This window comes from Erythrolamprus reginae, chromosome 2 (assembly GCF_031021105.1).
Source record: "Erythrolamprus reginae isolate rEryReg1 chromosome 2, rEryReg1.hap1, whole genome shotgun sequence".
Classification (NCBI taxonomy): domain Eukaryota; kingdom Metazoa; phylum Chordata; class Lepidosauria; order Squamata; family Dipsadidae; genus Erythrolamprus; species Erythrolamprus reginae.
In genome coordinates, this window is record NC_091951.1 from 9,673,573 (window position 1) to 9,694,508 (window position 20,936).

Here is a 20,936-nt window from a genome sequence, read left to right on the forward strand (position 1 = left end):
GGGTGAATGAATGGACGGAGGGTGGGAAGGAAGGAAGGAAAGGTGTGAAAGGGGAGAGTAAGAGAGGAAGGAGTGAAAGAAGGGAGTGAGGGAGGAAAGAAGGGAGGAAGGAGAAGGAAAGCAAGAAATGGAGGGAGGGAAGGAAGGAAAGAAAGAAAGAAAGAAAGAAAGAAAGAGGGAAGGGACAGGAACAGAGGAAGGAAGGAAGGAAACTTATGAAAGGGGAGAGTAAGAGAGGAAGGACTGAAGGAAGGGAGGGAGGGAAGAAGGTAGGAAGGAGAAAGAAAAGAAGAAATATAGGAAGGGAAGGTAAAAAAGAGAAAGAAAAAGAGCAAGAAAGAGAAAGAAAGAAAGAGAATGAAAGAGAAATAAAAAGAGAGAGGGGGAATGGAAGAAATGGAAGGAGGGAAGGAAGGAGAGGAAGAAAGAGGAAGAAAGAAAGCAAGAGAAAGAAAAAAGAATGAAGGAGCAAGAGAGAAAGAGAGAAAGAAAGAAAAAGAAACGAAAGAAAGAAAGAAAGAGGAAAGAAAGAGAATGAAAGAGAAATAAAAAGAGAGAGGGAATGAAAGAAATGGAAAGAGGGAAGGAAGGAGAGAAAGCAAGAGAAAGAAAGAAAGCAAGATAAAGAAAAAAGACTGAAAGAGCAATAGAGAATTAGAGAAAGAAAGAAAAAGAAACGAAAGAAATTGTGATTTTGACTATGCCGGCTCATTCCCTCCCCTGCTCCCCACAAACCACCTACCCCTCTACCGCAAGAGGGAAGCGCCCGAGGCGCCGGGGTTCTTCCCTTTCTCCCTCGCCCGCATCCTTGCCGCGGTGACTCACCAGGAGAAGGCTGGAGACCCACGTGGCTCCTCGGGGGGGCCTTGCGGAAGGCGGCGGCGGAAGACCCCATGGCCGGCGCTGGATGCGAGGAAGGATGCTTTCTGCACGGGCGGAGGCCGAGAGCTGAGAAGGGCGCGCCTTGCCCACCCTCGCCGGAAGAGCTGCCCATTTGGCACTCCCGCTGCCCCATTGCCCGGCAGGGGATGATGGACAAGGGACGCCTCGGGGAACGAGGGCAGGGCGGGAAGGGAAGGAGGGGGCTGGCGGGGGTTTAGGAAAGGGGAGCCCGCCGGGTATGAGGGAACACTGGCCGTGCGGGGCTCCGAGGCCAGCCTTGCAGCTCCTCGGCGGGAGGAGCCGAAAGCCACCGGGAGAGGACTGGGCTCAGCAGGAGAAGCACCGCCCCCCCATTATTCAATTTCCCCGGGCCCGGGACGCCACTCCCAGTAATACCGGTCTATCAGCCGCCCTACCTGTGAGGCACGGTGGTGGCAGTGGTAAGTCCCGTCAGGGAGCCACCAGTGGGAAGAAATCCTCCAGGAAGCAGAGCAGTTTGTCAGGGAGACTCTAGCAAGTGGGGGACGGGGACATGGTAGGTGGCTACACCAGGAGCCACGTGGTGCCAGCTGAGCCACCTTTTGCGCAGTTTGAGACAGGAGTGGTGCGCCCACACTCTGGCTGCAGTGGGGTGGCTCAAACAGATGCAGAAACGGGTGTGTCTCCTGGCCAAGCAGCTCAGAGACATGGCTGATGTAGCGAATGGCCAGGCACAGTGTCTCTACTTTGGTCAGGCTCTGGCTGGCCAGTGCCACTGAGGTGGGCAGGTGGTGCTACAGCACATGCAGGACCTGGGCCAGGCCCTGCATGTGAAGCTTATTGTGCTGGCTGGTGTTCTGCCGCTTCCAGCCATGCCCACCTGCCCACAAGGCCCGCCCACCCAACCTCCAAGGAGTGGCAGAAGTCCAGGGAGGAGAACAGCAATGCACTGCTGGAGACCTGGCTGCCTTTGGACAGGCACAGGGAGCAGGAGGGCTGTGAGAAAAAAGGGCTGAGACCTGGAGAGGGGCAGCCGCTGTGGGCCATGGCTGGGGCACTTTGGGTCCAGGCTTGGTGGAGACTGCCCCGCTAGTGGGTCAGGCTTCCAGCGCTGTGCATGTGCAGGAAGCTGAAGGGCGCACATGCTCACACCCACCCACCCACCACCAGAGCATTCCAGTAGAGCCCCAAATGGCTAACCTTTACTGGACATATACAGTACAGTGTTCCCATGATTTTCACGTGGGATGCGTTCCGAGACTGCTTGCAAAAGTTGAATTTCTGCGAAGTAGAGATGAAGAAGTAAATACACTATTTTTGGTTATGAACAGTATCACAAACCTTCCCTTAACACTTTAAACCCCTAAATTGCTATTTCCCATTCCCCTAGAAACCATTTAGATTATTACTCACTGTGTTTATTTATTAAAGTTTATTTAAAAAAATATTTGTTAAAGGCAGATGAAAGTTTGGTGATGACATATTATATCATCGGGTGGAAAAAACCGTGATATAGGGAAAAAACCCGCGAAGTATTTTTTAATTAATATTTTTGAAAAACCGTGGTATAGACTTTTCGCGAAGTTCGAACCCGCGAAAATCGAGGGAACACCGTATATTACTTCACAATGCTTTATAGCACTACCTAAGTGGTTTGCAGAGTCAGCATATTGCCCTCAACAATACGAGTCTTCATTTTCTGACCTCGGAAAGATGGAAGGCTGAGTCAACCTTGAGCTGGTGAGAATCGAACTACCAAACTACTGACAATAAAAGTCAGCAAAATTAGCCTGAAATGCTGCATTCTAGTCACTGTGCCACCATGGTTCATTTTGTTCCTGTGTTAATCCTAGATTCTCTAAAAGTGTTTTATTGGATAGTTAGAATTCCAAATTTCTAATTTTCACTAGGAAATCCATCATCAAAACTTGGAGCCACCTATGTAAGTTCTCCCATTGGGCACCAGCCTGTAGACACGTTAAGGGATTAGGTAGTTTTCATTCTTCCAATTATCCAAATCACACTGATTCATTTCCTGATGAAAAGGACCCAGAGAGTTTTCTGCACCTTTCTGATGATGAAAGCATGTGAGAAAGTGCAATGATGTCAATATAAAACTCAAAAGGACAATAGGATGGAGCCTATGTCAAAAATGCTGAGTGCATCGATGGCTCTGGAGATTGAAAGAGGATTTGGGGGGTGGTTTCAGTGCAAGCAAGGACTTTGTTTCTGTCCCTTGGATGGACTCAGACTACATCTGTAGCCTCTGTCCTGGAAAATGGTTTGGTTTCTATCCACCTCTTCATCCCATTCTTCATTAAAATGAAGGTGCCATAGAAAAGGCTCACTCAGCAACACAAGCCATGTTGCTGATGCTTCTATTTGTGCTGCTTGTGTGGCTGCCAGAAGCTTGTGGGATGGGCAAAGCCAAATGTCTACTGACTCTGGAGCAGGGTGAAGTGGACCCAGAACCTCTTTATAAATCAGGAGATTATTTCTTTAGTGGCATAGTTTCTGCATATATTGTTCATTTTCGATTATTAACCTTCGAAAGAAGTCCTTCAATAAAATTTGAGACGTACGTCAATCCTCCTGCACATTATTAAAGTCACTGCATTTCCAATCAACATTAACTATTCCAGCCCTCTGAAAAGATAAGGTCTCCTCTTGATCTGCTCCTTTTGCAAACTTATTACTTCGTTTGGTTTTGCAGTCTCTTGAACCCTGCTATTTTCACTGGGCTTTGGAAATAAGATAAATCTACCTGTTTTTCCCCACACCAGATTTACTGCTGGGATGAAAGAACCCTAGTTTTTTCCAAAAGAAAAAGAAAAAGAAAGAGCCCTGGTAAAGAGCATAGACATTCATAGAGTTTGGAATTTTCTTTAATTCTTATTCACAAGCCCATACCAGTGACTTAACAAACCTTTTAAAAATGAAAATATTGTTTATTGCTTGACTGCATGTTTCTTTGGTTTGTTCATTTACTTGTATACCTCTTTGGCTTTGTGACACTGGGTGTCTTTCAGTTGCAAGTCTAAAGAAAAAATAAAACATGTACACAACCAAGGGGGAAAAATCCATCACAAATCCATCCAATGGGGTTGAACCTTCACTCAATGTCTTAAAATTCTTTTGAAAATCATCTGCATGGAAACCATTTTCGGTCATTCTAATCTCTTGGTACTACTACAAAAATCTCTAGAATATAAATGAAGTAATAATAAATGGATTCTGTTAGCCATATGGGAATTATTAAGAGAAAGGGGGGGAAATAAACGTAGGATAAGATGTTGGAAAACCAACATAGGAAATTGAAGTAGTATATGTGTAACCAAGTGGGAGAATGCCTTAAACGTATAATAATTTAAATTTTTCTATTGTTGTTATTCTTTTTCTATGGTAATACTTTTGAATGTTACAAGGAAGAATGATTGTGATTCAGAGGATGTAAAAAAAAGTATTGTGAAATAAAAGTTAGTACAATTTTTTTGATATGTTTGTACCTTCAGAAAGCTTTTTAGACTTTTTTCAAAATTTATGCCCCTACTTTTTGCTATGGAGGACATCAACCAAAATGACCATATCTTACCCAACATCACCCTGGGTTATAATATCTATGAGAACTTCTACAAGGTAGATATGACTACAGATCCTTTGCTGGATCTCCTTTCTGATGGGGAATCCAATGTGCCCAATTACAGATGTGGAAGGCAAAGAAACACACTGGCTGTTGTGGAAGAGGCTGAAGCTGGCATCTCCATCCAGATTTCAAACATGTTGGGCACTTATAAACTCCCTCAGGTGTGTCTTTCTTGGGGAGGCAGATATAAATCATGAAACTTTGCATCAGAGGTCCTCTGTTGCAAATGAAAAAAAGAGATTTTTTTATGGAAATGATTGTACTTGCATTTAAAATAATGTCTTCCATTTCTTTCAGATCAGTTATAGTTTTTCTTCTAGGATTCTGAAGGATAAAACTCAATTTCCTTTCTTCTACGCGATGCTCCCTGCTGAAGGCATTCAATACCCAGGGATGGTCCAGCTTCTCCTTCATTTCAGGTGGAACTTGGTTGCACTTGTTGCTCCAGAAACTGACCAAGGGGAGAGGTTCATCAGGAAAATGTCTTCTTTGATGTTGAGGAATGCCATTTGTGCAATTACATATCAAAGCTTTATAATAAATATTGCTATAACGAAGTTCGATCTAAGAAACGTTTACAAAATAACAAAAGTCAATGCCTTTGTTTATGGCCCAGAAATTAGTTCGTTCTCATTTGGAATTAAATTTATAAATTCAATACTTAAAGCCTTTCTAGATTTTACAGATAAAGTATGGATCACTACAGCTCAATGGAATCTGAATTTTGATTTGATGTTTCTGCTGAATAATATGAAACAAGTTGCTGGCATTTTTTCCTTTCTGATAAAGAAAAAGAAATGGGGAAACTATAATAATGCTATTATCATGAATGATTTTAAATCAAAGGTTTTAAAGAAAACCTTTAGATGTTCATCCACTAAAGATGCCTTTTCTGTGAAAGTCTGGAAACGGTGCAGACAGATCGAAGAACTGGAGGCTCTGAAGAAAGATGAGATTGATCAAATTCTGGCTCTGGATGGGTATCTTCTTTATGATACCACCTGGGCTTTGGGAAGGGCCTTAAATTCAGCTTATATCTCCACATCTAAGAGATCTGTGAGGAACAGGAGCATCAAGGTGGAAGCTCCGAGATTGAATGGTTGGCAGGTATTTCTTTTCCATTAGACATTTTTCCTTGAAATATGATATTTAGTTTTATAAGTGGATGCCTTGGTCACTTATTCTGAAAAAAATCATTACTCCAATTCAAGCTAATTTCAACATTCAGACCTGGGCAAAGTGCAGCCCAGGGGTTGAATGCGGCCCGCCCGCTATCTGTGAAGGAAGGAAGGAAGGAAGGAAGGAAGGAAGGAAGGAAGGAAGGAAGGAAGGAAGGAAGGAGAATTGGAGGGAGGGAGGGAGGGAGAAAGGAGAAATTCTCTTTCCATTCCCTTTTACAAAAGTCCAATAAATGCTCATTTTTAAATTGTTCATTGGTTTCATTGGCCTTTCCAAGAAATTTAAAGAAAACCCCCACCCCACCTCTCAGAGGAAAAAAGGGGAGGATGAAGAAGAAAAGGAATCCAAAGCTACTTTCAGGCAAAGCCCCCACTATGTTTTCTCAACTGTCAATGTAGGTCAGTTGAAGAGAGGCATCTGAAAGGAATATTTTAAAAGAGAAGTAAAGAACTGCCCAAAAGCAGAAATAAAAGGCAGAGAAAATCAGAGAGACAGAAGCTTTTCTCCATCTGGAGAAGGAAAGAAGGAAGGAAGGAGAAATGGAGGGAACAAGGAAGGAAGGAAGGGGTGGGCAATTAATTTATAATTATAATATAATTATAATATAATATAATATAATATAATTATAATGTAATGTAATGTAATGTAATGTAATGTAATAATATAATATAATATAATATAATATAATTATAATGTAATGTAATGTAATGTAATGTAATGTAATGTGATGTAATAATATAATATAATATAATATAATATAATATAATATAATATAATATAATATAATATAATATAATATAATATAATATAATATAATATAATATAATATAATATAATATAATATAATATAATATAATATAATATAATATAATATAATATAATATAATATAATATAATATAATATAATATAATATAATATAATATAATATAATATAATATAATATAATATAATATAATATAATATAATATAATATAATATAATATAATATAATATAATATAATATAATATAATATAATATAATATAATATAATATAATATAATATAATATAATATAATATAATATAATATAATATAATATAATATAATATAATATAATGTATAATTATAATTTATAATTATAATATAATTAACTCAGTTCTACCCAATAATATACAATATTGGGTAGAACTGAGTTAATTATATTAATCTGGCCCTCTAAAACCAATTTCTCATGCGGCCCCATGGCAAAATTAATTGCCCACCCCTGGGTTAATCTATTTCCAAATACCGGAAGGCAAGACAAGAAACAATGGATGGAAACAAATCAAGCAGAGAAGCAAGCTAGAATTAAGGAAAAATTTCCTAACTGGGAGAATTTATTTATTTATAGTTTATTTTGGAAGGGATCCTATGAGTCTTCTAGTCCAACCTCCTGCTGGTGCAGGAGATCCTATACCATTGCAGACATACCATTCCAGTCTCCTCTTGAAGGTCTCCAAGAGGAGGTTGTGAACGCTCCACAACCGTTCACAGCCTCCGCAGGCAGGCCATTCCACTGGTTGATCGCTCCCACCATCACAAAGTTTTTCCTTATTTCTAAGTTGAATTTCTCCTTGGTCAGCTTCCATCCATTGCTCCTTGTCTGGTTCTCTGGTGCTTTGGAAAACATTGTGACCCCTCTCCTCACTGTGGCAGCCCCTCAAGTATTTGAAGACTACTATCATGTCCCCCCTGGACCTCCTCTTCACTAGACTATCCATGCCAAATTCCTGTAACCTTTCCTCATATGTTTTGGTTTCTAGTCCCTTTATCATTCTGGTCACACTCTTCTATACTTTTTCCAGATTTTCCATGACTTTTTGTAGTGTGGAGCCTAAAATTGAATGCAGTACTCTAGGTGTGGTCTGACAAGGACATTATAAAGTGGTAGCAGTGGCAGTTAAAGAGTTAAAGAGATGAGAAGAAATTTTTTACATAAATGGTATTATACACCGGCACAACTTGCACACTTCCAGGGGAAAGGGAAAGGTAATTGTTGGCATGGTTGCCAAAGGAAAGGAATTTTCATGCATATGTTCTGGGAGTGTGTTGAAGTTCAGAAGTTTTGGAAGGAAGTGCAGAATGAAATAAATAAAATGTTTAAAAAACCTCCCTAATCTTCTGTTCCCGGGTCACCCTGACCCGGACCGAAAACTCTTCATTTGCAGTGCTTATGTTTGGTCGTTTTGAAAGCTTTTTTCACTTGGAAAGTAGTCTGAACATTTCTGCACACATTGGAATGAAAATTGAACTGAAAAAATTAATCCTTATTGGTTTATTTTGCACATAAATGTGCCTCCCCCCCGTTTTTGTGAATGTTTTTTCAATTTATGGATAGTTTTGCTTGCAAAATCCATTCTATTTTACTAAAGTTGGTGTGGGATTTCTGAACATAATGATATGAAAATTGAACTGAAAAAATTGATGCATATTGGTTTATTTTGCACATAAAAGTATCCCCCCCCCGTGTTCAATTATTTCAATTTATATAAAAATTATGCTGTTAATTTCAAACTTACATACTTTTTTTTAGTAAAATTGATTTGTTTCATAAAATTAGTTCTCTGGCTACAATGTGGTTGATTTTCAAAAGGATATTCCAAATATTTCTAGCCAAATATGTATAAAAAGTGACAATAATGGCACACAGCAAGGCCGAGGGGGGGTGGCCCTTTTGTGGCAAAAATAAACCAATAAGAACCATTTTTTCCAGTTCATTTATATTTTTCTTATATTCAGAAATGTTCAATTTAGTATATCAAACCTTTTGGGGGGAAATTCCTTAGGGATTTGTAGCCTTAAAAAATATAATTGACATGAAATTCAGAAAGGAAGGGGGGAGGGGCTTTTTGATCAAAATAAAAATATAAGTCTCAATTTTTCCAGTTCAATTTTCATATCATTATGTTCATAAATGTTCAAACTAGTTTTCCAGTTGAATTTTTTTTCAAAAAGATCAAATTCAAGTACCTAAAAAAATTCTTTTTGGTCCGGTCACATACGAACAGAAACAGACTCGAAGTGATGATTTTTTTTTGCCCAGAAAACAATTAGCCACCACCCCAAAAATATTTTTTGATGATCAGCATTGTTAAATTAAGTAAATGAATGCCTAAGATTTTAAAGAATATTTCGGATTTGGAGCATAAAAAAATAGAAAGTGAAAATGGTTGAAAGCAGCTGAGGGGGGGGGGGGTGAGGCCTTATTTCTGATGTTAAAAAACCAGTAAGAATCATTTTTTTCAGTTCCTTTATATTTTTCTTATTTTCAGAAATGTTCAAGCTACCAATCCCACACCAACTCCAATAAAATAGAATGCATTTTGCAAGCAAAACTATCCATAAATTGAAAAAACTTTCACAAAAACGGGGGGGAGGCACATTTATGTGCAAAATAAACCAATAAGGATTAATTTTTTCAGTTCAATTTTCATTCCAATGTGTGCAGAAATGTTCAGACTACTTTCCAAGTGAAAAAAGCTTTCAAAACGACCAAACATAAGCACTGCAAATGAAGAGTTTTCGGTCCGGGTCAGGGTGACCCGGGAACAGAAGATTTGTAACTTTTTTTACCCAGCAAAAACTAAGCCCCCCACCCCCCAAAAAAAATTCTCATAGAGAGAACCCCTGAAATGATGAAAAGTCATGAAATTTCAACTTTCAGATATGCAGGGAAAATTTTTTACAGGGACTCAAACATGGCTTCGGGTCAAATAGACCCGAAACAGAACAGCAGGGTTTTAAACATTAATTGGATAATTACAAAAGAAATAGCGATATTAACTAAACAAAGAGAACTAAGAGATTTTAAAGAAATAAAAACTGCAGCATTGGTAAGCGCTCAAGCGGTAGTGGTATTAGGTTGGAAAGAGTCTATAAAATGGACATTACAGAACTGGTATTGGTACATGGTGGATCTCATTCATTTTGAAATCATGGGAATAAGATTAAACAAGTTTGATGAAAATAAATTGGAGAAGCTGATGGTACGATGGAATAGGGTGAAAGATTATATGTTGAGTAGAATTTGTGACGAAAATGTGAAAAATAAACTCCAATCACTCTTTGAATAGTAAACAAATGCAAATTAGAGCTAAGGAAAAAAAAAAGAATATAATCTAGTAAATATTTGAAACCCCCGCAATTGGTGGTGGTGGTGATGGTTATTGTCAGTCGGGTGATGGGCACATGCACTGTGCACTGTTTTATATTTGTTTTATGTAACCTTATGTGCAAAACTAATAAAATATATTAAATAAATAAATAAATAAATAAAGTGGTAGCAGTGGCGACACCACCAGCAGCATCAACCATGACAGCAGGAGCTGTCGGAACTTCCCAAGCTGCTGAGGTTTGTAAAATGCACCTTGCCAAGCCTTGGCAGCTTGGGAAAGTCTCCTTCTTCCTCCGTCTCTCCATGCTCCCCTTTGTGTGCTGCTCCTGCTGTCGTAGTCGATGCTGCTGCTGCCAGCATCGCCGCTGCTACTGCTCAGGTTACAAGAAAGGGAAAGGAGGGGGAGATGGTGGCAAGGGGAAGGGAAGAAGATGGGAGTTGGGTTCATGTGATGCCGATGCCGCCAGCCTCCTCCTCCTCCTCCTCCCTCGGGACTAGGACAGAAGGGGGCTCTCACTCTGAGTTACCATGTCCCCTCTTTCCTGACCGGCTCCACTTGCCTGTCCACACCTGGGAGTAGCACCTTCAAGTAGTGCCCGGAGCACCTTCCTCGGTTTTCTCCTAAAACTTCTAGGCGGTCTGTTAACATGGAGGTCTGTTAAAATCGGGACATTTTTGAAACCCAGCGGGACTTGGGAGAAATTATTCAAAACCAGGACTGTCCCACCAAAAGCGGGACGTCTAGTCACCTTAGCTATGGACCAATGTGTTTGAATCATGAGTGACACTTCCCATGCTAAAGAGTGAAGATCCAGAAGAACAATACTGGAACTTAGACAACAGGAAGCTACCTACTTCAATAATGCAACAAATAATGCAATAAAGAGAAATAAAACAGACCAAACCTCAACTGAAAGAAAAATCAAAATCACAAAAAATATTTTTAGATTAAGAAAATATTAAGAAAAAGAATTGGTTATTCCCTTTAGAGGAATTATTTATGAGTGTTATTGTGATAAAGAAGTTTGAACAGGAAAATGATCAGATGTTAAAACCTTTGTCCTTTACAGTCATTATTGTAATCCGCATATTGAAATATAATGTTTGCAGCAGGTATTGTTCATATCGTTCCAGGCCTAGTCCAAAGGGTCCTTTCCAAGAATTTCTGAATCTCTTCTTTTCCTCTCTTTTCCAGCTCCACTCCTTTCTTCAAAGGTCTGAGTTTTACAATGGTTCCATTGAAGGAGTATATCTGGATGAGAAGGGAGATCTGACAGCTGACCTGGACATTGTGAACTGGATCATTTCCCCAAATATGACTGTCATAAAAGTGAAGTCTGGGAGTCTAATAAAACAGGCATCCCAGGATTTGAAATTTACCATTGACCAGAAGAATATGGCACAGGTGGAAATGATCAACAATTTTATTTATTTATTTTGTCCAATACATAATACACATTGAAGAGAATAGATATGTAGTAATATAAATGAAGAAAAGGAAACAAGAAAAGATATAAAAGCATAGTAGATCATATATGAAAGGAAGAAAAGATAAATGAGATAAGGAGAGAGAATTGGACAGGGGACAGAAGGCACACTGGTAGAATAGAATAGAATAGAATAGAATAGAATAGAATTTTATTGGCCAAGTGTGATTGGACAGACAAGGAATTTGTCTTGGTGCATATGCTCTCAGCGTACATAAAATAAAATATACATTTGTCAAGAATCATGTGGTACGACATTTAATGATTGTCATAGGGGTCAAATAAGCAATGAAGAAGCAATATTAATAAAAAATCTTAGGATATAAGCGACAAGTTACAGTCATACAGTCAACATGGGAGGAAATGGGTGATAGGAATGATGAGAAAAACTAGTAGAATAGAAGTTCAGATTTAGTAGAAAGTCTGACAGTGTTGAGGGAATGATTTGTTTAGTAGAGTGATGGCGTTCGGGAAAAAACTGTTCTTGTGTCTAGTTGTCTTGGTGTGCAGTGCTCTGTACGACACAGAAGGTGGGATTTATATTCCACTCATGGTGGCAAAAACTGGATTACGTTTTTTGTTTGTTTTTGTGAGGGGGGGGGATTGCTTTGAATGCCCTTTCTTATCAATTGATCAGGTTCCCAAGAGTGCAGATTTCTTATCAGCTATTCAGGTGACCTTAACATAGATTGTCTTCAATTGTCACACAAACAATTTTTTGAGTTTCCGGAAAGGGAGTGAATCTGTCATGCAGGTAACATCATATACATTGTCAAAGCAAAAAATCCACCCATTATGTCCCTGATAAATTTAATACCTAAACTTTAAATGAAAGCCTAAATTTGTACTGTTTCCAGGGAAGAAAAAAAAGGAGAATATACAGTTTAGTATGTAAAATGAACTTCACGTTTCTTATTGGCTTCTAATTAGTTAAAGCTAAACCTTAAACTGGAGATCACAAACCCTTTCTTCCTTTGCCATTTTTTAAAAAAATAAGTTCATTTCCTGGTGTTTTTTTTCCTTTCTCTCCTCAGTCCCTGCCTCCTTCCAGGTGTGTGGAAAGTTGCCATCCTGGATTCACTAAGGTAGCTCGGGAAGGGGAGATTATCTGCTGCTATGATTGTCGTCGCTGTGCAGAGGGAACCATCTCCACCATGGAAGGTAGGTGACAGCAGAGAAAAAGGATGGATGTGCTTTGGTTGGAAGTTATAGAATAACAGAATTGGAAGTGACCTTGGTGGTCTTCGAGTCAAGCAGGAAATCCTGTACCATTTCAGACAAATGGTTGTCCAATCTCATCTTAAAAACCTCCATTGTTCGAGCACCCATAACATGGAGGCAAACTGTTCCACTTATTATTCATTCTAATTGATAGCTCTCACTGTCAGAACGTTGCTCCTTATTTCCAGGTTGAATCTCTCCTTGGTCAGTTTCCATCCATTGTTTCTTGTTTTGTCTTCTGGCAGCTTGGAAAAGAGTCTCACCCCACCCTCTGTGAGGCAGGCTCTCAAGTATTGGAACACTGCTATGCTGTCTCCCCTGGTCCTTCTCTTCACCAGATTGGCCATGCCCAGTTCTTGCAACTGCTCTTCATACAATATAGTCTCCAATCCCCTAATCATCCTGGTTGCTCTCCTCTGCACTTTCTCTAGACTTTCAATAGAAACAGAAAAACAGCAGAAAAAGACCTCATGGTCCATCTAGTCTGCCTTTATACTATTTTCTGTATTTTATCTTACAATGGATATATGTTTATCCCAGGCATGTTTAAATTCAATTACTGTGGATTTATCCACCACGTATGCTGGAAGTTTGTTCCAAGGATCTACTACTCTTTCAGTAAAATGATATTTTCTCATGTTGCTTTTAATCTTTCCCCCAACTAACTTCAGATTGTGTCCCCTTGTTCTTGTGTTCACTTTCCTATTAAAAACACTTCCCTCATGGACCTTATTTAACCCTTTAACATATTTAAATGTTTCGATCATGTCCCCCCTTTTCCTTCTGTCCTCCAGACTACACAGATTGAGTTCATGAAGTCTTTCCTGATACGTTTTATGCTTAAGACCTTCCACCCTTCTTGTAGCCCGTCTTTGGACCCGTTCAATTTTGTCACTATCTTTTTGTAGGTGAGGTCTCCAGAACTGAACACAGTATTCCAAATGTGGTCTCACCAGCATTCTATATAGCGGGATCATAATCTCCCTCTTCCTGCTTGTTATACCTCTAGCTATGCAGCCAAGCATCCTACTTGCTTTCCCTATCGCCTGACTGCACTGTTCACCCATTTTGAGACAATGTATTTTTTGTAGTGTGGTGACAAACAAATAGAAGCATTATAAAGAGATATTAGTACTTTACTAACTAAGGCATTATAGAGAGATATTAGTACTTCCCTATTCCTAGATTGTATCCCTCTATTAATGCAACTTAGGATAAGCATTGGCTTTTTAAAAAAAGCACATTAAAGACAGGGGATTAATGAGGACTTGGCATTAGAAGGGAGATGGCAACTCTGCATGTTTACAAGTCAATATCTACCATTTTTCTTGACACTGAGAGGCAAATTAAAAACATGACAACTTCTCTTCTCCTTCTCTCTTCCCTTGCTCCTTTCTTTGATTCACTAATGCTTCAGTGAAATCCTGTTTGTTCACCCAGGCCCATCTACAGGTCCAATATTGGAGCCTGCCTGTCTGCCTGCCTTCTCTCCCTCCCTCCCTCCCTTCTGCCCTCCATCTCTCCTTTTTTCCTTTCACAAGTTCCCTGACGAAGAAACAAGAAATTGCCTGTTTTTTATTATTTATTTAGAAAATTCTGGGCAGCTTCCAAACAATAAGAGCTCAGTATAAAAATAGATAAAAAGCAATAACTCCCCCCCATTCACTCATCCACCCCCTGGAAACAACACCCAGTTAAATAAGCCATTTGAGAGTCTCCATCAAACTCTAGGTTTCCCAGGAATGCTGGGTAAAATCAAATATTCAGAGACTTGCGAAAGACTGGGAAAGTAGAGGCTAGTCTAATTTCTGCAAGGGTGATGTTCCAAAGAGAGGGAGCCATCACAGAGAAGGCCATTCTTCTTTATCCCACCAGTCGTACCTACTTATGGAATGGGACCTGCAACATGCCTTGCCTCTGCACTCTAGGGGATCAGGTGGATGTGACCAGGAAGATTGGTCCCTCTGACAAACCTGGAACCAAGCCGTGAATGGCTTTAATAGGTGATAATGAGAACCTGGAATTGAACCTGGCAGGAAATTGGTAACTGAAGCAACTCCTGCAGGAGAAATGATACATTTGCACACCAAAATCTACACAAAACATGTGGGCCTCTCCACATTTTCAACCAACTGCAGCTTCTGGATGCATTGCAAAAGCAGCCCCATGTAGAGTGCATTGCAATAGTAAAGAGAGACGACTAGGTCATGAGTAACTGTGAGTAGGGATTGTTGGTCCAGGAAGGGGTGTAACTGTCACACAACCTATAGTTGCACCAAGGCACTCCTCCAGGAGAATCCTTAGGTTATGCAGTGCATCTGTTTGGGGCAGCAACACCCCACCCAAAACCAAAGATGCCAATTCTCCATGGACCAAATAACCCCCAAACCCAAATCCACCTGGTCTTGCCAGGGTTCCGTTTCAGCCTTTAGGTTTTGTTGGGTGAAACATGAAGAATTGTAAAACTGAGGCTCTTTTGTTTTGTCCATCCTTAAGAGAGATGCCCAAAGTGATCGGTTCTTGCATTCCTAGAAACATAGAAGATTGACGGCAGAAAATGACCACATGGTCCATCTAGTCTGCCCTTATACTATTTCCTGTAATTTATCTTAGGATGGATCTATGTTTATCCCAGGCATGTTTAAATTGAGTTACTGTGGATTTACTGACCGTGTCTGCTGGAAGTTTGTTCCAAGCATCTACTACTCTTTCAGTAAAATAATATTTTCTCACATTGCTTCTAATCATTCCTGGCATAGAAAGGAGGAAGAAAAAATAGGGAATGAACCAGGAAGGGCAACTACAACCCAGACATAAAATCTAGCCATCTTCTAAGTCCAGGTGAGGAAGGCCTTGATATTTGAAAAAGACAATTTAATAAAAGAGATTTGTAAACCGTCAGTTCACACAGGAAGACCAGCAGCTGAGTTTATCAGAGAAACATCTTCCTTCTTAAAAGTGTAAGAACAGGAAAGGGCACTGAGACCTTGATGCCAAACTTCTACCCTTCCTGTTCATTAAACATCCCTGTATAAAAAGTTATTTTATGTTCTTTGGATTGGTCTTTGGGGGAGGAAGGCTGCAGAGTGTTTTGGATTTCTTCTCTAACACATGGTTAATGTAAACTCTGGTGTTAACGATAGCAATAGCAACAGAATTTAGACATACAGTGGTCCCCCGATTATAGCGAGGGTTCCGTTCCAGGACCCCTCGCGATGATCGGTTTTTCGCGAAGTAGTGGTGCGGAAGTAAAAACACCATCTGCGCATGCGCAGATGGTGTTTTTACTTCCGCTGCAGCAGCGAGGAGCCGAAGATTGGGGTTTCCCCGCCGCCCACGCAAACTCCTCGCTGCTGCCGCGCCCGCCGCTTGTCCGCCCGCCGCTTGTCCGCCGCCTGCCCGCGCGCCCGCCCTTTACCCGCCCATGCCGTTCACTCGCGCCGCTTCCCAGCTGAGTCCTGAAGCAAACTTCCGCATTTGGCTTAAGGACTCAGCTGGGAAGCGGCGCTGGGGTTTCCACGCCGCCCACGCAAACTCCTCGCTGCTGCCGCGCCCGCCGCTTGTCCGCCCGCCGCTTGTCCACCGCCTGCCTGCCCACGCGCCCACCCTTCGCCCGCCCACGCCGTTCGCTCGCGCCGCTTCCCAGCTGAGTCCTGAAGCGAACTTCCGCGTTTGGCTTCAGGACTCAGCTGGGAAGCGGCGCTGGGGTTTCCCCGCCGCCCACGCAAACTCCTCGCTGATGCCCGCCGCTCGCCCTCCCGCCAGCAAGAGGGGGAAGACCCAGGGAAGCCGCCCAGCAGCTGATCTGCCCGGCGCCATCTACGCATGCGTGGCCATAGAAAAAAGGGCGCGCATGCGCAGATGGTGTTTTTACTTCTGGGTTGAAAAATCGCGATATAGCGTTTCGCAAAGATCGAGATCGCGAAACTCGGGGGACCACTGTATATAGCTTCGCAGTGCTTTAAAGCCCACTCTAAGCAGTTTACAAAGAGTACGCATATTTTCCCCAACAATCTGGGTCCTCATTTTACCGACCTTGGAAAGATGGAAGGCTGATTCAATCTTGAGCCTTCTGAGATTCGATCTGCCAAACTGCTGGCAGCCTGTGATAAGCAGAAGTAGCTTGCACTACTGCACTCTAACCACTGTGCAACCCAGGCTCTAGTGATGCAATCTCTAAAAATGGTTCTAATTGGATTTTGGGGCCAAAATTATTATTTTGGGGGGGGAATATCTCTTTAAATCCTACTCTGCTCAAGATAGCTAACCATTATTTAAAGTAGATATTATTTTTTTCTCTTTTCAGATGCTGAAAAATGCACCAAATGTCCAGCAGATCAGCATCCAAACATCAACCAAGTTGACTGTATACCCAAAACTTATATTTTCCTATCCTATCAAGAAAAATTGGGGATCATTCTAGCTTCACTTGCCCTGGTTCTATCTTTGGTAACAGCCTTAGTCTTGGGAATTTTCTTTAAATTCCAAGAAACACCCATAGTCAAAGCCAACAATCGGGATCTCTCCTACATCCTGCTCATCACCCTCCTGCTTTCCTTCTTGACTTCATTCCTATTCATTGGAAAACCAAGAACTGCCACTTGCCTTCTCCAACAAGTGGCATTCAGCAACATCTTCTCAGTTGCCATTTCTACAGTCCTGGCCAAAACAATCACTGTGGTATTGGCATTCTTAGCCACAAAACCAGGGAATAATATACAGAGATGGCTAGGGAAAACCCTGGCCAATTCTATCATTCTCTCATATTCGAGCATCCAAGTTCTCATCTGCAGCACCTGGCTGGGCATTTCTCCCCCATTCCCTGAGTCAGATATGCACACACAATCTTCAGATATCATCCTGCAATGTAATCAAGGTTCTGTTGCCATGTTCTACCTTGCCCTTGGCTACATGGGTTTCCTGGCTTTCATCTGCTTCACAGTGGCTTTCCTGGCTAGGAATCTACCTGGGGCTTTCAATGAAGCCAAGCTCATCACCTTCAGCATGCTAGTCTTCTGCGGTGTCTGGATATCCTTTGTTCCCACTTATCTGAGCACCAAGGGGAAGTATATGGTAGCTGTGCAGATCTTCTCCATCTTGGCTTCAAGTACTGGCCTGCTAGGCTGCATCTTCATCCCCAAATGCTACATTATCTTTTTAAGACCAGATCTCAATACAAAAGAATATTTGATGTCAAAAGAAAGTAGAAATTGACTTTTGGTACCACTTTCCCCAAAATGGCAGTCAATCACTCAAATATATTATTTAGTACTTTAATATTCTTAAAAAGTGAATGTGCACATATGCCTCCATATACCTAAACAAATAAACATTTACACAGTTAGTTACACAACTAACTATTTGTTGTTAATAAGTATATTTCACTTGTTTTGTTTGTGTTTATTTATTTAGAACACTGTGATAGGAATCTCCCTCTTCCTTTCTACTATGTTGCTTGTCCTTTTGGTTTATGAGTAAAAGTCCAAAAATTGCACAAATCTGTTTTGAAAAGCTAATGTGTATCCCATTACTAGACTATTTACGGGACCGCCTCTTACCGCATACCTCTCAGAGACCAATAAGGGCACAAAGAGTTGGCCTCCTCCAGGTCTTATTGACTAAGCAATGCAAGTTTGTGGGACCATGGGGGAGGGCCTTCTCTGTTGCTGGTCCGGCTCTATGGAATCAACTCCCCCAATGCCCATACTGCTCCTACCCTATTTGCCTTCCATAAGGCCATGAAGACCTGGCTTTGCCGGCAGGCCTGGGGATCATAAACTAACAACCATCATGGCCAAATCGTATGAATGGTATGTATGCATGTTGTTGTGAATGTTCTATCATGTTTTTTTTAAATGAGGGTTTTATTGTTTTAGATCTAATATTTGACTTCTTTTTTTATTTTATTGTATTTATATTGTTTATTGTAAGCCACCCTGAGTCCTTAGGGATTGAGTGGCTTAAAATAAATAAATAAATAAATAAATAAATAAAATAAGTAAATAAATAAATAAATTAATTAATAAATGTTACAATGCATAAGGACAAGTAACCCCCCATGCTGCTGCATTTTGAAGCCACTTAACTTTCCAAATGTTGCTAAAATCTGATTTCAAATGAATGGGACTGTTTAATAAACAAAATTGAAAGAATCTCATAGGCCACATGGTAAGTTTTATCAGAACATTCCCTTAGAACCCCTGAACCTCAAGGTGTACATATTTCTTCTAATTAAGACCTTTGTTCATTGTAGATAACAGAAGAGCAGGAAGCAACCTGGGATCTCTTACATTATTGCTTATGAATATGTATGTATCAGTAGTGGGTTGCAAAACCCATAACTATTGGTTCCTTCACAGAAGCATTTGGTGAGCCTCCTGCCACCACCACTACCGGTTCACAGATCGGGCCTGAGCCAATAGCAGCCCACTACTGGTATGTATGCATCATTTCCCCCTTCCGTTCTGAAATGTTAAGAGATGAGTACATCCCACTGTCTGCAGCTAGGGGCCGTCTACTATTTTTTTTCCTGAGATTGTCATGGGTACAGGTATGAAGGTCTTGGCATATTCGGGTTTCTTCCCGTGTAGGATTAAGAGATTTTTGGCGACGTTTTGACCAGGTCCCACTCGTCATCTTCAGGGTGGTGCTTCTGTCCTTCTTCTAGGGTGAACACACTAGAGCCTTCTCTGTGGTGGCTCCGACCCTCTGGAACCAGCTCCCCCCAGAGATTAGGATTGCCCCCACCCTCCTTGCCTTTCGGAAACTCCTTAAAACCCACCTCTGCCATCAGGCATGGGAGAATTGAAACATCTCCCCCTTGCCCATGTAGTTTTTGTGTATGATTCGATCGTGTGCTTGTTTTTTATATATTGGGGTTCTTTTGGATTTTTTAACTTAAAACTATAATTTAGATTGCTAAATATTAGATTTGTTACTATGTATTGCTTACCATTGTTGTGAGCCGCCCCGAGTCTACGGAGAGGGGCGGCATATAAATCCAATAAATCTAATCTAATCTAATCTAGAACAAGGACAGAAGCATAGACCATTATATATATATAAAGATATATATCTTTATGTAGATTTGGACTCTCTGTGATGAACCTTAAAGAGTGCTGTAGGGAGTTGACTTTCAAGATCAGCCAAAACTGCACAGGGCCTATCAGTGCCACAATCTCCCATTAATATGACTATGGGAATGTGTAACATGAATCAACTTCAGCCCATAGACTCTGTGTTCAGCATGAAGTTACACTCGTAGGTAAAGTTTCAGAAGTTAGCAGAGTTTCACTCTCATTTTCACTCCCAGTTGCTAAGTCCCAGCTCAGGTCCTCAGCAGCCCAGTAGACACTTTGATAATAAATTTGTATTAAGCCCTTCATGGCACCGGACCATGATACCTGCGAGACCACCTTCTGCCGCACGAATCCCAGCGACCGGTCAGGTCCCACAGAGTTGGCCTTCTCCGGGTCCCGTCAACTAAACAATGTTGTCTGGCGGGACCCAGGGGAAGAGCCTTCTCTGTGGTGGCCCCGACCCTCTGGAATCAGCTCCCTCCAGATATTAGAACTGCCCCTACCCTCCTTGCCTTTTGTAAACTCCTCAAAACCCACCTCTGTCGTCAAGCATGGGGGAACTGAGACATCTCCCCCTGCCTATGTAGTTTTAGTGCATGATATGACTGTATGTATGTTTTTTATATTGGGGTTCCTTGTTTTTAGATTTTTTAAATGTACAATTGCTATTTTAGATTTTAAATTATTAGATTTGTCAATACATATTGTTTTTTATAACTGTTGTGAGCCGCCCCGAGTCTGCGGAGAGGGGCGGCATACAAGTCTAATAAATAAATAAATAACTTCTCCAATCTACATTCAAAATATTTTCTGTGTCTGTTGCTTCCTATTATTTATGGGCCCCAGTTACAATCCTCATGGGTCAGAAGTGGAAACTAGCTTCACCTTTGGAAATGAGCAAAGTAAATGACTGTAATTGAGTCATTATAAAGAGAAGAGGCAAAGTCTGCAATGTGCTGAATTCAACCTAATTCCTAACACTGGTGCAGAGCTTGGAAAAAAACATGTTTATTATGCCAATTCCCTAAAACAGTTTAATAGGCTAGCAACAGGTTGGCAAGATTTTACTGAAAGAGTAGTAGATCCTTGGAACAAACTTCCAGCAGACGTGGTTGGTAAATCCACAGTAACTGAATTTAAACATGCCTGGGATAAACATATATCCATTGTAAAATAAAATACAGGAAATAGTATAAGGGCAGACTAGATGGACCATGAGGTCTTTTTCTGCTGTCAGTCTTCTATGTTTCTATGTTTCTAAGATAGTTGAGTTTTGCCTGCCTTTTTTGTAAGGACAAAGATTCAGAAAAACAAAAAAGATTTGCAGCATCGT

At 40.8% G+C, this 20,936-nt stretch overlaps 1 protein-coding gene across 1 annotated transcript; it reads left to right on the top strand.

Moving 5' to 3' along the window:
• The first annotated feature begins 4,503 nt into the window (after window positions 1–4,503).
• On the top strand, window positions 4,504–17,738 carry LOC139159119 (vomeronasal type-2 receptor 26-like). The gene is made up of 5 exons (XM_070736479.1): window positions 4,504–4,665; window positions 4,802–5,611; window positions 11,012–11,221; window positions 12,338–12,464; window positions 16,831–17,738. The coding sequence occupies exons 1-5, from the start codon at window positions 4,504–4,506 to the stop codon at window positions 17,736–17,738; spliced, it is 2,217 nt and encodes a 738-aa protein (XP_070592580.1).
• Window positions 17,739–20,936: the final 3,198 nt, after the last annotated feature.